Here is a 13,662-nt window from a genome sequence, read left to right on the forward strand (position 1 = left end):
AGTAAAGGAAGCAGACAACTTTGCACTTTCTTTCCCCACACCCCTCATCCCCACACACATTCTCCAGAATGCAAAATTTCCCTTATCTTGCCTCATTTTGTTTCTTCTCAGGTTGATTACTCCTCAGAATAATTACTTTCCAACAATTATCATGTCTAAAATGCCTGCTAGCCATCCAGCTCACTTTTCTTAACAGTGCTCGGCCAGAGGAACAACTACAAGCAGTGGTTTAGAATGGTCAATGGATTTGCAGGGTATTAACGCCACTGAGGAGTATGTACCAGACCAAGTCTTTTGAGCAAAATTATGGCAAGCATTGAAAAAACACTCTTTTTTTTTCTCCTATTTTTCTACTCTTCTTATTTCTTTTCTTATTTATGTGTGTATTTAACTTGGTTTTGAAAGGAAGCTAAATCAGGCTACCACAACCCCACAAAAAAAAAAAAAATATGACCAGCACAGTTGTTTTCACTTTTGCCTAAAAGAGAATATCTAATATCATTTTAAAATGTAATTTAAGAAAGGTTTGTTAAAGTTTTTATCATGTTAAAATCATAGCTGAAGAGAAAACGGGAAATACACTCTCACACATCACATCAGAATAAAGAGTTGTTTCATAGAATGGTTTGAGCTGTAAGGGACCTTAAAGACCACCCAGTTCCAACCCCCCTGCCATGGGCAAAGACCACTAGACCACATCGCTCAAAGCCCCATTTAACCTGGCCTTGAGCACCTCCAGGGATCACATCCACAGCTTCTCTGGGCAGCCTGTGCCAGTGCCTCACCTCCCTCAGAGTAAAGAATTTCCTCCTTATATCTAATCTAAATCTACTCACATCTACTCTCTTTTAATTTAAAACAATTACTCTTTGTTCTATCACTACAATCTCTGACAGAGTCCATTGCCCCAGAGGCAAATTTGTTTAATATTTTTTACATTTTAAAAAAATTACTTTATTTGTACCTTGGATGAGACAGTTAGCAAGAGTTTTAACAAAGATTATTGTAATAGAAACAAACGTGAAAAAAAAAAAATCCGAATTGTCTTTAACTTGTTCAAATGCTCTAATAATTAAGACAGATTTTTTTTATTATTATTCTTTCATTCTTTGCTGGGCCTGGAACATCCTGATTTCCAGAGCAACACATTTGCATTTAGGAATCCTGATGACCATTCGCAATCCTACACTGAATCTGTTCAGTTTCAGCTGATGTTGTTGTTAGCATCCCCTAATGTTCTGCATGCACCAGACCTGGACTTTGCCAGCCCATCATTACAATATGACAGAAGCTTTTTTAGAAATAGGAGTGCAAGAGAGTAAAGGGAATAACTATGTTAGAATCTTCCTAGGACACGCAAGACACCATCTCTGCTGTAGCAACAGCCTGTAATAAAATTCAGCTGTTCCCTAGGAACCATTGGCTCTTTGCACTCAGCCATAACCTTCCATTAAAAACCCAGGTAGCACATCTGCAGAGTGAAGCTGACAGATGCAGAGCACAGTGATCTGCGGAGGGGATTCCAGGGTTACTCTGAATTTCTTACTATGATTTTTTCCCCCCTCTTCAGTTTTTACTTCCTAGTTTCTTGGACTGATTACATAAATCCAGGACCTGCTGTTCTTTGTCTCAGACTATTTCCCACTCACACTGTAAGTGGAGTAAGCTATCTGGGTTGGATTGTCAGGAAGAGGAATGCTGTCTATGCCAGCTGTCCTGAGGAAAGCTCATCCCCTGAACAGAAAGCTGGACCTTGAATTCAAAACACTGTGTCCTCTTGCAAATTTGACTTTCAGCATTGACTCATCAGAGCAGGAAGTTAAAAATCAGCAGAACATGAGAGACTTTAATCACAATGCTATGGATGAGACATCAGCCAAGCAAGGAATAAAATCACCACAAAGTGCCAGTGCACATACCTGCAATCTTACCAGTTCAAACAAACAAAAAAAGGGGGGGTGGGGGGGAGCAGGGGGAGATGGAAAGACAAACAAAACCAAACAAATAAACAGATGAATCTTAGTGTGTGGAAGGGAATGAAGAGAGAAGCAGAAGAGAGACTTCTAAAAATTAAGCAAATTAGAAGCGAGGAAGCAGTACTGCTTCAAGCCTTGATAGCAAACTGCCTGACCCAGGAAAACCTTTACCAGATTCAAATGCCAGCAGAGCCTGTGAAGAGCAGCTCTTCAAAGGGCAGAGCAGACTGCAAGTTAACATTTCACAAGTACTTACTGAACTAGAAAACACAGTTTTCTGCATGTTTCACATTCAAATAGACACTTTCCAAATTACAAGAAATGTCAGGGCTTAGAAATAAAGCCAGTCATTAGTACTTCTCCAGCGTGCTTTTAAACTGTGACCCCAGCTCCCCTAGTCTCGATCCCAGTAGATGTCATTCATCCATCCCTGGGGCTGGATGGACGCTGTACTCACCAGCTGACTGCTGTACCAATACAGCGATGACTCCTTCAGCACACACCAGAACTTTTTCCATTTGTTGCCAATGAAAGCTCCTTTTTCCTTCTTTTTGTAGAGCCATCCTTGGCAATCAGCTTGCCCCAGCTCCTTACACGATATCCTCCGTCGGCTCATTGTGAAGAACCCTGTGCCATTAAAAATACAGTGTTCTGCTTGTTTAAAAGTACATTACCAGGAAAGATGTTGCTGTCAATTAAAGATATCAACCTTACTTAGCAATCTTACAAGTCATCCAAGCATATCTTAAAATATACTTAGAAGTCACTCTGTTTTGTAATGGCTGTGACAGTAACACACACGCCTTTGAAAGCTATTCTCATGTGCAGAAAAAAAAATAGTAAGCTATAGATAATGTAGATACTAGTTATCATTTAGATAACCATACACAAGATTTTTTTTGTGAATTAAAAATATATCCTTTAATCCTTTTAAGAGAAGCATGCGTGTATTCCTCTTCACACAGCTGCACTGAAAAACAATACATCTATTTAAGTCAGCTAGAGAAAACTATTATGCCAAGTACATGAAAACCATCTCTGTGTGTGTGTGCATGCATCTGATTCTACCTCACTGATTTCCAGCTTTGAAACAATTAACATACCACAAGGATTTAGTCCAAAAGAACAGCACGTTGTCATTTTTTTCAGAATTGCTTCAAGAAACAGTGGAGCTAAAAAGCAGCCTTCCACCAGCTGAGCAGCAGTATAAAATCCTCACCCTCCCAAGATCAAGACATACTAAGAAAATAACAAAAGAGGAAGAGAAAAGAAAAAAAAAATCTCTCATTACCTTGACTTTTCTTTTTTGTCTTCTGACGCAAAGGAACCTGTAAGAAATGCAGGAAGGAAAGAAAAGAGGAAATTTCAGATTGTGTTGCAACATTTGTCTAGAAAGGGGAGGGGGAAGCTAGAGAAGGACGTGGTGGTGATGCTGGTGGTATATGCAGGATGGAAATGCATAACCCACTCACTGCTGAAGGGACGTTAGTAGCTGAAGCATAAAACGTGTTAATTAGAATTGATGTATGTGGAGTTGAACCAGGGCAAATCTAACTATTATACATGTGTCTGTCTACTAGGGCTTCCTGTTTCACACCCACAGGCAGCTTCTACTTTACTTCCCTGAATCGTATTCTGTGTTCAGAAGTTAAAAAATAAAAGTTAGAAATCCAACATTTTAATGCTTCCATGAGGGGGATTTACAAACATAGGGGGATTAAAACACCTGCCATGTGTTTTATTGTCCTTTAGCATACTCTAAGCACCCCTATACGTGAAAAAGAAAAAAATAATTTTCTACTCTTTTTTTTTTTTTTTAGTATAAAAGAACATAGTTCCCCCCTACATAAGTACATAAGTAAGATTTTTGTATTTTTTAAAGAAAGGTAAATAAATCACACAAGCTTGGAAGATTATCCAAACTCTAAAATATAAATATACCAGAAGTTTGCCATGCCATACATAAGAATTTTGAGTCTCTGCATAAATAACATAATTGAATTATATTTTCATTATCAGTGTGCATATTTCATCCCACATAAACACACAGAAAATGAAAGTAAAACAGAAGACCAGGGACTGAGAAAGAGGTCATCAGAAATATAAGGTCTGGGTTTTAGAGTAAATCCTCCCCAGGCAGGCTGGCTGGCTGTGGACAAAGCACTTTACTTCTCTTGGCCTCAACCTTTCCATCTCTAGCATGGGAACAAAAACATTCACCCTCTATTTTTTAGGAAGGTTTCAAAACCTCCAGATGACAAACGCTGGATAAGGTGATGTATAGTTTAATATGCTTGGCCACAATGTTGCTATGCAAAGCTGGTAACTACCTGATCCGCTGCAGAGCTACACTAGAAACATTGCAGTCTCCGGACCTAACAGGCAGCTTTAGAGGAAAACAAAACCCCTTTTCATGTTATTATTGAAGGATTTATGATTCTTCTCACAGGTAAAATAAAGGTGAGTAAAGCTACGCCATCTGGAAACAATAACACAAGAATCCACTGCCACCAGTACTTACAAGAGCTGAAGCATTCTCTAGCCAGTTATCCTTGCAGCATATATCGGAGTGCAGAACTGCATATCGTAACTCTTGGGCTTATCTGGTGCTTATTTGAGATGACCTGAGCAACACATTTGTGGGTGGCTTTACCAGGAATGAATAATCCCAGATTCCTTCTTAATCATCATGTATTCTTCCCCTCTCTACACTATATTATTTTTTTTTAATTCTACCACGGCCTCTCAGTCTCCCTGACTATTCTCCATGACAACAGACAAAGAAAAGCAATGAGAAAACATATCAGCTATACTGAAGCTCCAAGATTTCCCTGTCCTGTATGAGCCACCTTTCATATCTTCATTCCAAAGAAGGTAACACCCTATTTAGGACACATGGAAATAACAGACAGCCACAGCGAATCAATGGGTCATGCAATCACACTCATTACTTTCCTTCACCGCTACCAAAGTGGTGTTAAAGAAAGCAAATTTGAGTCAGCTGACCCATGAGGAAAAACTGCAAAGCCGGGTGATAGTGCATCTTTGCCATGATACTGTGGTGGGGTCATTTCATCTTTACCCAACATAAAATTATACAATGACAGGAGCAACACTGACACAGGATGTGGCTCTCTGTAAACAGCTGAGGAAGAAGTAGATCTTTCCGCTAACTTTATTGATGATTAACATAGCATGGCTATGGCTCATCTGTCAAGAGAGGGTTAATATCCATATTACGTGAATTATCTGTTAGGGCCTGCTCTATATACAGACTGAGGTGGGAACTGATTACCCAGTAAGAGCTTGGGGTAGCAAAAAGAATTCACAAATGTGCATTTATTATTCAGTAGCAATGATTGTTTCCTGCTGCAGGTTGACAGGGGTGATGGATCTCCATCTCTTCATATTTCATTGGAGGAGTTGGTAAACTAATCAGAGGGGGAAGGGCAGTTTCTCAAGCTAGCATTACATTTAGTTTTCCTGGATAAAATCAGTGATGAATCCACAATAAAATTGTCACTGAGTGAGATTTCATGAATTAAGTTACATTTCTGTTTTCTTTTCCAGGATTCCTGAAAGCTGACATCAATTTCATCAAATTAATTCTCAAACAGGAATTCAGCAACTTGTAAATGTTTCTAGTGCTGCTTAGTAGCCCAATTTCTTCACAAGATCTTCTAGTCCCAGAATACATCAATGGAATATGCCATGAAATCCAGGGTTGTTCAACAAATTGATTTCCCAAATTTTGGAGATCTTTGAAGAAACAGAAGAAACCTCTTTCCCCACAGCACCAGTGTTTGCAGTCAGATAGATATTTTATGAAATTATTTAATTAATAAAAAAAAAAAAAAGAATTGAGACAGTTTTCATCTTAAACCAATAGAAAAATCTATATTTACTTTAATCTGCCATAAAATTCATGTATTGCCTCACCAGCAGGATTCCAATTCAGTTTTCCACAAGAATATAACACTTTAATACAGCTCCAATTTTAAATCTTTCCTCTAAAAGTAAATTTAAATTTCCCCCTCTGAAAACTGGCTTATGCAAGTCAGAAATCTTTCATTTCATTAAACCTGGATGAATGCTGACTAAGATATACTTTTAGTTTTCAGTCCTAGCAAGCTACAGCACTAGTGCAGAACAAACAGAAAAGTCTGACTGTGGAAGGCAGTTATTACCAGTAAAACCAATGGTACTGATCAGGGGCCTAACAGCAGTTTCAGATGTGAACATATCGTAACTACTACACATAGTCACGGGAACAACCTGAAACTGAACAAAATGTTCAGTTTGGCTCATACTTTTCTATTCTTCTGATAATGGTGAATGTTCCTCTGTAAAGACAAATTTCCTGATGTGTATTTCAATATCACAGGTTCAACTAGGAAAATTAAAAGGAAAAAAAGTATATTTAGCTCCAGGGAAAATCTGCGGACAACAATCCTCAGAAGAGTCTGAAATAAATGTAAAACATCACAGTTATTTGTAACTTTACAAGGGTCATAATGTTTCTGTGAGGCTGGCAATACAGGCTAGTTTTTCATCTTCTGGGGGGAGAGGTTTTGATTGTTCATCTGTTTGGTGAGATCTAAGGGTTGAACAGGATGGGATAGTGATGCTGCATGAAAACACAGGCTTCATGCTTGCTGTCCATTGCTCCTCCACTTGGCAAATACAACTGTGGGCCAGCTGCAAAGGGAGCTGTACAACTGAGCGTTGTTTACAACCACTTCTGTGCCAGGCTGGCTCCACTGATAAGCAAAAATGAACAAGAGAAGTGATATCTTCAGTGAGAGACTTCCGTCAGTTTACAGATCCCATGTTTGATTTAAAAACATAGCAGGGGTGCTATATATTTTCAGCCTCCCTTTCAAATGGGTGGCCTTGAGTAATTATTGCTGGGAATGAAACCTAGTTGGGCAGCATCCCTCTGGAGAGCTGCCAAGAAGCAGTCGGATTTTGTCTTTGGGATGCTTTTGCCTACAGTCCAGGTGTACTGCAGCCTGCAAATGCTCCCAAAGGAAGAAGCGGGGCAAAATAGACATATGAGGCTCTCTGAGAGGGAAGGAAAAGTTTGTTCTACAAGAAAAAGCAGAGGCATTGCTCAACTGCTGAAGACCAGGCTTCGTCTCTTGAAGTTTAATTCACAGTTCATGAGTCTGAGATGGTACCAAAGGCTATGATCACCAGTTTGTCTTCTGTATTTTCCTAAAACCTCAAGTATTAGACAGATGTGTGTCTAAGAAAAGTCCTTTGCTAAGCTCATGTATTCCTAAATTGCTCTTTTCTCATCCTTTGAAGAGTAGCTCTTGGAAGTGAGGGGACCCCTGCCTTTGGGTCCATACAACAGATTGAATTTCACCCCAAGAATAGAATTGGGGCACCCTGTAACAGTTTCATCACGTGGTCTAACCCATGAGCAAGATCTTTGGATACTGATGCTGTCGTCAGTCTTCTATGATCTCTTCAACTAATCAGTAACTGCGCCATAACTTTAGATATACTTACGAGAGCATTGCCATCAGCTTCCATGAATGGTTTCAAAGTTTAGAGGGAAAGCTGTAAAGAGAGAAAGTTTTGTTTGCTTGAGTTCTGCATTATATTTTCATAAATTAGTCCTGACAATAGATGAAAAAAGTGTTAATGTGATTTGACTTGCGACTTCACCCTCCCATCTTCTTCTACCCTCTCAAAAAAAAAAAATAAAAAAAAAATCCAAAGGTAATGCCACATTATGTGAAAAGATTTTACTGATGTAGAAGGCAATTATTGATAAGGAGTACTAACTCAAAGCTATCAATTATTTTTTTCTAAGAAATAAACATATGAAAACTCACAGATATGGTTGGGGAGGGTACTTTTTCTTTGTTTGCTTTCAGGGTTTTTCTGTTTGGTTTGTTGGGTTGTGGCTTTGTTTTAGAAATGAACAGAGAACAAATAAGTAAATCTTGAGGTGTCATTTTTTTCCCCCTACTGTGAAAGAATTCAATAGGATTTTTATTTCCACTGAGATGAAATTATTTCCACTCAGCTGAGATATTCCCAGTGTTTTCTGAGTGTTCTAATCAGCTCATTTGCTCCCCTCTCCTGAGCATGATGAGATTTCATAGTTGACTACCCTATAATGAATTACACTCTTCCTTTTTTGCAGAGCAAAAATTGTGCAGTCCGGTAACATATGGTAGGAATTATATCCCAGGAATATCCAAAACTACTAGTTACCCATTTATGTAATTTCATTCAGTATACGCAACCAATAGTCAACTCCCTATGTGATTTTCCTTGGGTTGGTAGAGTGAACATATAACAAAAGAATCTGTGCTGTACAGAAGGTAAAGGAAAACATACCGACTTTGTAATGCCTACAATGTTTGTATGAGCTCCTCATCTCTTTATGTATGAAAGAATCACTCAGTGAAATGGGAAAGAGTACAAGACTGCTGAAGTGAGCAAGATAGGATTTGCGGAAATAGAGCCACACTTTAGAAGAATTTCTAACAAGAACTTTTTCCTGTTACTAAAACAAGTAATTTATGATATGTGGCATTCCTCATACATAATATTTGTTTCATTTTGAAAATAAAGTCTTAGAAAATAAAAACCCACCTACTGGCTTCCAACAATTTCAAACCAAAAATAGAAATGCAAACAAAAACATATTTTTCTGGCTCCCAACTGCTTCTGTTCAAAAATAGAAGGAAGCACTTTCTAAAAGTGGCTCAACTTGAAGTAATATAAAGATGAGGAGAGATGTTATAGCAAATAATTTCAAGGATGTTTGGAAATAATAGCTAGCGTAAACAAGCAGAGGAAACACCTTTAGTTATACAAGCAAATTAACATCAAGCTTCAAATGCTGAGCCAAAAAGCAAGGAAATAACAGACCAAATTATAGTAATTATTGTGACATGTGGCCTTTTTTCCTGTCAATTCTCCATTTCATGCATGCTTTGGGGTTTTTAGGGGGATGGGGTGTAATTTTACAAACTGCACAGATCTGAATTAGCCACTATACAAGGAGAAGCATTGGTTAATTGGCAAGGAAACATTTCCGCCTGTGTGATTTGTGCCAAAGGAGTTGTAATGGCTTTCAGCAGATCCTCCTCTGTGACTTTAATTCAAACTTTTGTTTAGTTTCCAGAAACTGGCTAAGCAGTCTTTGAGCCAGCATCCAATTTTCAAAAGCAGCATTGACTTCTGTCTCATTCTAGTTAAGTGTAAAATTTATTATTCCCTGTGTATGAAACACTGTAAAAATAGGTTCACTGCAGACTGGCTCTCATACAGATAAACTGAGTTTATTTCTCCTGAGTAAACCCAACCTGAGTGAGATTAGTTGCACTATGAAACAGTGTTAAGATTTTTATGCCTACTCAAGTGTACTCAACTGTTGCAAAACCAACATTTCAGAAGGGCATGACCTGTTTATCTCTGCACTACAGTAAAGTAAGTGTTTCCTTTCAATTCTTCACAGCTGTGCAATAAGACGAGTCTATCGTTTCTGAGCAGACAGACAAAATAGAAGGAGCTGGATAAATACAGCCTCTCATGTAGAGTTAGTGTATAACCACCCTATTGGATATTGGTATAGACAAACCTACCAGTGTTGTCTCTGGCAACTGTAACCCCCTGCCCCAAATATTCCCCTCCCTACACTGCAGTTAGGATCCCCTGCCAAGCCATGTCCATCCCATGCCATGTGTGTGACATGAGGTGGTCACACCATTGCACAGGCTCCACAGTATCCCAGGAGCACACCCACAGCTGGTGCTTTGGCTTGCAGAAGAGCTTTCCAGCCCATGAAGGCTACATCTGAGCTCTGGAGCTTGACAAGCCAGTGAGAGGTTAGTAGGAGACAACACCTGAGTTCATACCGCCAGGAGGGGGACCTGATTCCTAACTGGAATAGCTGCATCAGGAGAACACGTGTTCCAGATCATCTCATTTCACAGCTCACTTTACAGACTAAAGACAGGAATGTGCATATCCTTGCCCTAACTCAGATAGATAGACTGAATTTGCAGCAGGGTCTCACTTCCTAAGCACCAGGATGAGGATGTGGCCTTCCAGCCCTCCCCACGACCTTCTGCATTTGCAGCGAGATAAGATACGGGAAGAGGAGAGGAAAATCCTCCAGCCTACAGATTGAGGCACTCACACCGAAAGTGTACACCAGGACTGCAGTCTGCTGTGGTGCATGTTCAATTCTCTAAAACTGGAAAATTGTATAAAACAAAGAGAGAGGGAAAATAAACTCTCCCAGTTCAATTGGCTTTATAAAGGAGAGAACAAACTTTAATCTCTCACATCCTGGAATATAAACTACAACAAATCTATTGGATAAAAGCAAATGAGATGGTTTTAGATTATCAGTTTGTAAACCTACATTTATTTGTCTTTTCTTAGAGGTGTCAAAACCAACTCATTTAATTTCAGTCTGAATTGAATAATTATGTCAAAAGTGGTTTCAGGTATAAGATTTCCAATTCAAATTTCTGAGGTTTTTGTTTTGCTATGTTTTGATTCAACAACTGAACTATAAACATCACTTTGCATATCTTTATTTATTTGTACCGCTTCACTCCCGTTCCTTCAAGAATAATTAACAAGTAGGTACATGAGTAATAGCTGATGCAACAAATGTGGAAACACGGCAAGTGACTTATCAGAAATATCTTGCAATCATTTCCATTTGTCTGCATCATCTCTTCTGAAATAAATAGAAATATCTCTGTTAAAGATCAAAGGTAATGTTAAAGGTTGGGGGTGGTGGGAGTCAATGATTTTCATCGGAAAATATATATATCTTAATCCATTAATAATAATACTCTTGTGGAAGTCAAAATCTACATGGCCTGACACTGACATACTGGTTGCAATGACATTGGTATAAGCCTGCCACACATGCCTTCCAAGCATCCCTCAGATGCCATCCAAAGTGGGCATATGCCTTCTGCTTCTGAGCAAAATATTTGAGATATGCGACATGACTCAAATCCTTTGTATTGCAGATACACACATAATGTGTGTAGCTCAGCTCCTGTTCAGATGGCATTGACACAAACTATTCAGAAATTTTTCTGTTTTACCAAGTATCAAGTCAAGGCTGTAAGACAACCTGGAAAAAAAACTCTTTGTCTTCCTTCTGTCTCCATTCCTCATGTTGGTCACCAGCTTTGACATCTCTGTTGCCTTTCTGTTGTGTACCACTATCTGCACTTCAATGGGCAATGAACTGACAAGCAATATGAAATTAGTGATAGGGTTACAAAAATTTGCCTAGAAAAATCAATGATTACTTAATCACAGATCTCGCAAGCATTAGGAACAGCATTGCCCCACATTTCAGCAGCGCTCGAAGCACTGTCCTGTGTCAAGGAGACAGCCTTATATAACAGTCCTAAATTATCCCATTACCTCTAACAGGGGTTGTTGTAACAATGCAGGAGAAAAAATAATGACAGTAATTATAAGCTAATAATTGTCCTTTGGGTTACTAGAGATCAATTTAATCTGTCAGAACCTTACCATTAGCTACTAATTAATCAGATCTGGTGAGTTATTTAACTGGTTAATTAACTACCTAAATCAACTGTCCTACTCGTACAATTTGATTTGAAAACCTGCAGATTTTCTCTCATTTGCTGTCTCACCAGGAAAGCCAGGTAGTGAGCTGGTGCTGTGCCATGGGGCAATGACAAACAGACACGGATGCTCTTTTCACAAAAGCTCATGGACCATGTCACCCCAGTTATGTTCCACACACCTTGGTCTCCATTACTCCACATTCCTAAATGCAGATAAAATTCACCATTGAGACTGAAAACAACAAGTCTATTAAAGTACAAGCATTAAAATATAAGTCATAATTGCCACAGAATACTTTAAGCTTTGGACACAATGGATAAATTTAAGCATACTAAATAGAAATTAGCCTTTGAATAGCCACAAGAATTCTTATAGCAGGCCTAGCAGCAAGAAAATCCATCTGCCACATTATAACCACATCAGTTATAACCTTATTTTCAAAGGCATTTGAAACGATTCAATCCCCTCACCTGCAAGCAATTCAAAGAGACAACTTCTGGCTCAGTCTGGGAGAGGGCCAGGAAAAACTGGAACAAAGTTCACTGCTCCCGCCTCGGAGACAGAAAGGGTCTGGAGACATCACTCTGCTGGGATCGCGGCCAGGGAGTCAGTCCAGCCAGGTCCAGCCAGGGAGCCCAGGAGTGGCGGGTGACAGGCGCTGACAGCTCCGCGAAAGCAGCTGCAGGAGCCCACGCTCGCTCGCTGCCTTCCGGAGGAGAGCGGCTGGAAAGAAAGGAGAGGTTCAACAGAAGAGAGATTCTCCAGCTGCCTTTGGGCCTCAATGGCAAAAATAAAAATAATAATAATAATATTAAAAAAAAAAAAAAAGAGAGAGAGAGAGAGAGAAGAACTCAAAATGGTGTGCTTAGATAAGTGCTTCTGCTCCAAACTTTAATTTGCATGCAGACTCCTCATAGCGTTGTGCTGATTCTTAGTGCTGTTCTGCTCCTTGAAGGACAACAAAATCCCAAGTTAAAAATGGGAAGTTTGCAAAAACCTCAAGTACAATGCTGGAATTACTGCGGCCTCCTAGTTGTCTCTTTCACTGTGGCAGGCAAATAATAGCAAGCAAAGCTGAGAAGGTGGTTGCAGAAATGGATGAAAAGTCAGTGCAATTAGGGGGAAAAGAAACACTTCAGATCTAGGGGAGCACTTCCCGGGTGTTTTGCTGTGTTCCAAAGATGCACAATTCCCTGTTAGCCCAGAAAATGAAACATAGAGAGGAGGCCTAGGAAAAGAAAAAGCCCAGAGCCTATAGACCCTCCTGAGATAATGGTCTAAAGGAAAGTGAGCAATAGCTCTCTTTCTGAATAGGACAAGATTCAGAGGACCAAAGAAAAAAGAAAATGTATTTTCATCCAAATGAACCAAATTTACTAAAAAAAAGCTACTTTAATATATATATATATTATATATATATCTTCCAAGTGGAGCTGACCAGTTTCCTTGGGTTCCCCTACATCGTTCAGCATCCTTCCACCAGGGACAGGCAGGGAGGCTGCCTGGCACACCGTGGCTTCCAACTCTGCCCCACACCACCCCAAGGACAAACCATCTTTGGGGCCCTCCCCCAAGCGCACACAGCGAGACTTTTCTATTTGGAAAATCTTTAATTCCAACAGCAACACCACCCCTCAGTCACCATGGGAATGTAAACCAGCCTCAGAGAGGAGCACTGGGGAGGGCATCTGCAGCTGCTCCTGCCGTGATGCTCTGCAGGATTTCCTGGGAAAGGCACAGCCCCTCTCAGGTACTGTCAGAGCCAGCAGGTGGGCAGCCAGCCACCCTCAGCTAGTTTTCTCATTCAAGGTTGTGAAGCTAAGACTAGAGCATAAGCCAACCAGCCCCTACTGTGCTTAGAGCTGTCCTCTCTCCAGGCACTGTGGATGGAGTTTTCTCCTATGTCCAAAACCCAGAGAGCTACCTGAGCAATATGACCCGCCCTGAAGAGAGGTGCAACGAGGACATTCAGTCCCGTTATGGTTGGCCACAACTGCCGTGCAATACATCAGGATAATGGGCACACACTTTTGGCTCCTGTGTTTAAGAACAAAAGGCCACAGAAAGTTGCTACTATTTGCACTCTCTG

General features: G+C 39.9%; 1 protein-coding gene across 8 annotated transcripts in view; it reads right to left on the reverse strand.

Moving 5' to 3' along the window:
* Positions 1–13,662, reverse strand: part of IPCEF1 (interaction protein for cytohesin exchange factors 1) — an 82,912-nt gene that overhangs the window by 38,872 nt on the left and 30,378 nt on the right. For 5 of the 8 annotated variants that reach the window (XM_035320513.1, XM_035320514.1, XM_035320520.1 and 2 more), the window contains exons 2-5: positions 12,044–12,296; positions 7,494–7,544; positions 3,268–3,304; positions 2,434–2,603 (exon numbers count right to left, since the gene is read on the reverse strand). In XM_035320513.1, coding sequence (XP_035176404.1) covers positions 2,434–2,603; positions 3,268–3,304; positions 7,494–7,517 — 231 coding nt within the window. In that variant the 5' untranslated portion in view covers positions 7,518–7,544; positions 12,044–12,296. Of the gene's footprint in view, positions 1–2,433; positions 2,604–3,079; positions 3,227–3,267; positions 3,305–3,448; positions 3,562–4,497; positions 4,742–7,493; positions 7,545–12,043; positions 12,297–13,662 lie in introns of those variants that run through there. The other 3 variants (XM_035320518.1, XM_035320519.1, XM_035320517.1) reach the window with 3 other exon arrangements.

Source organism: Oxyura jamaicensis, chromosome 3 (genome assembly GCF_011077185.1).
Source record: "Oxyura jamaicensis isolate SHBP4307 breed ruddy duck chromosome 3, BPBGC_Ojam_1.0, whole genome shotgun sequence".
Classification (NCBI taxonomy): Eukaryota; Metazoa; Chordata; class Aves; order Anseriformes; family Anatidae; genus Oxyura; species Oxyura jamaicensis.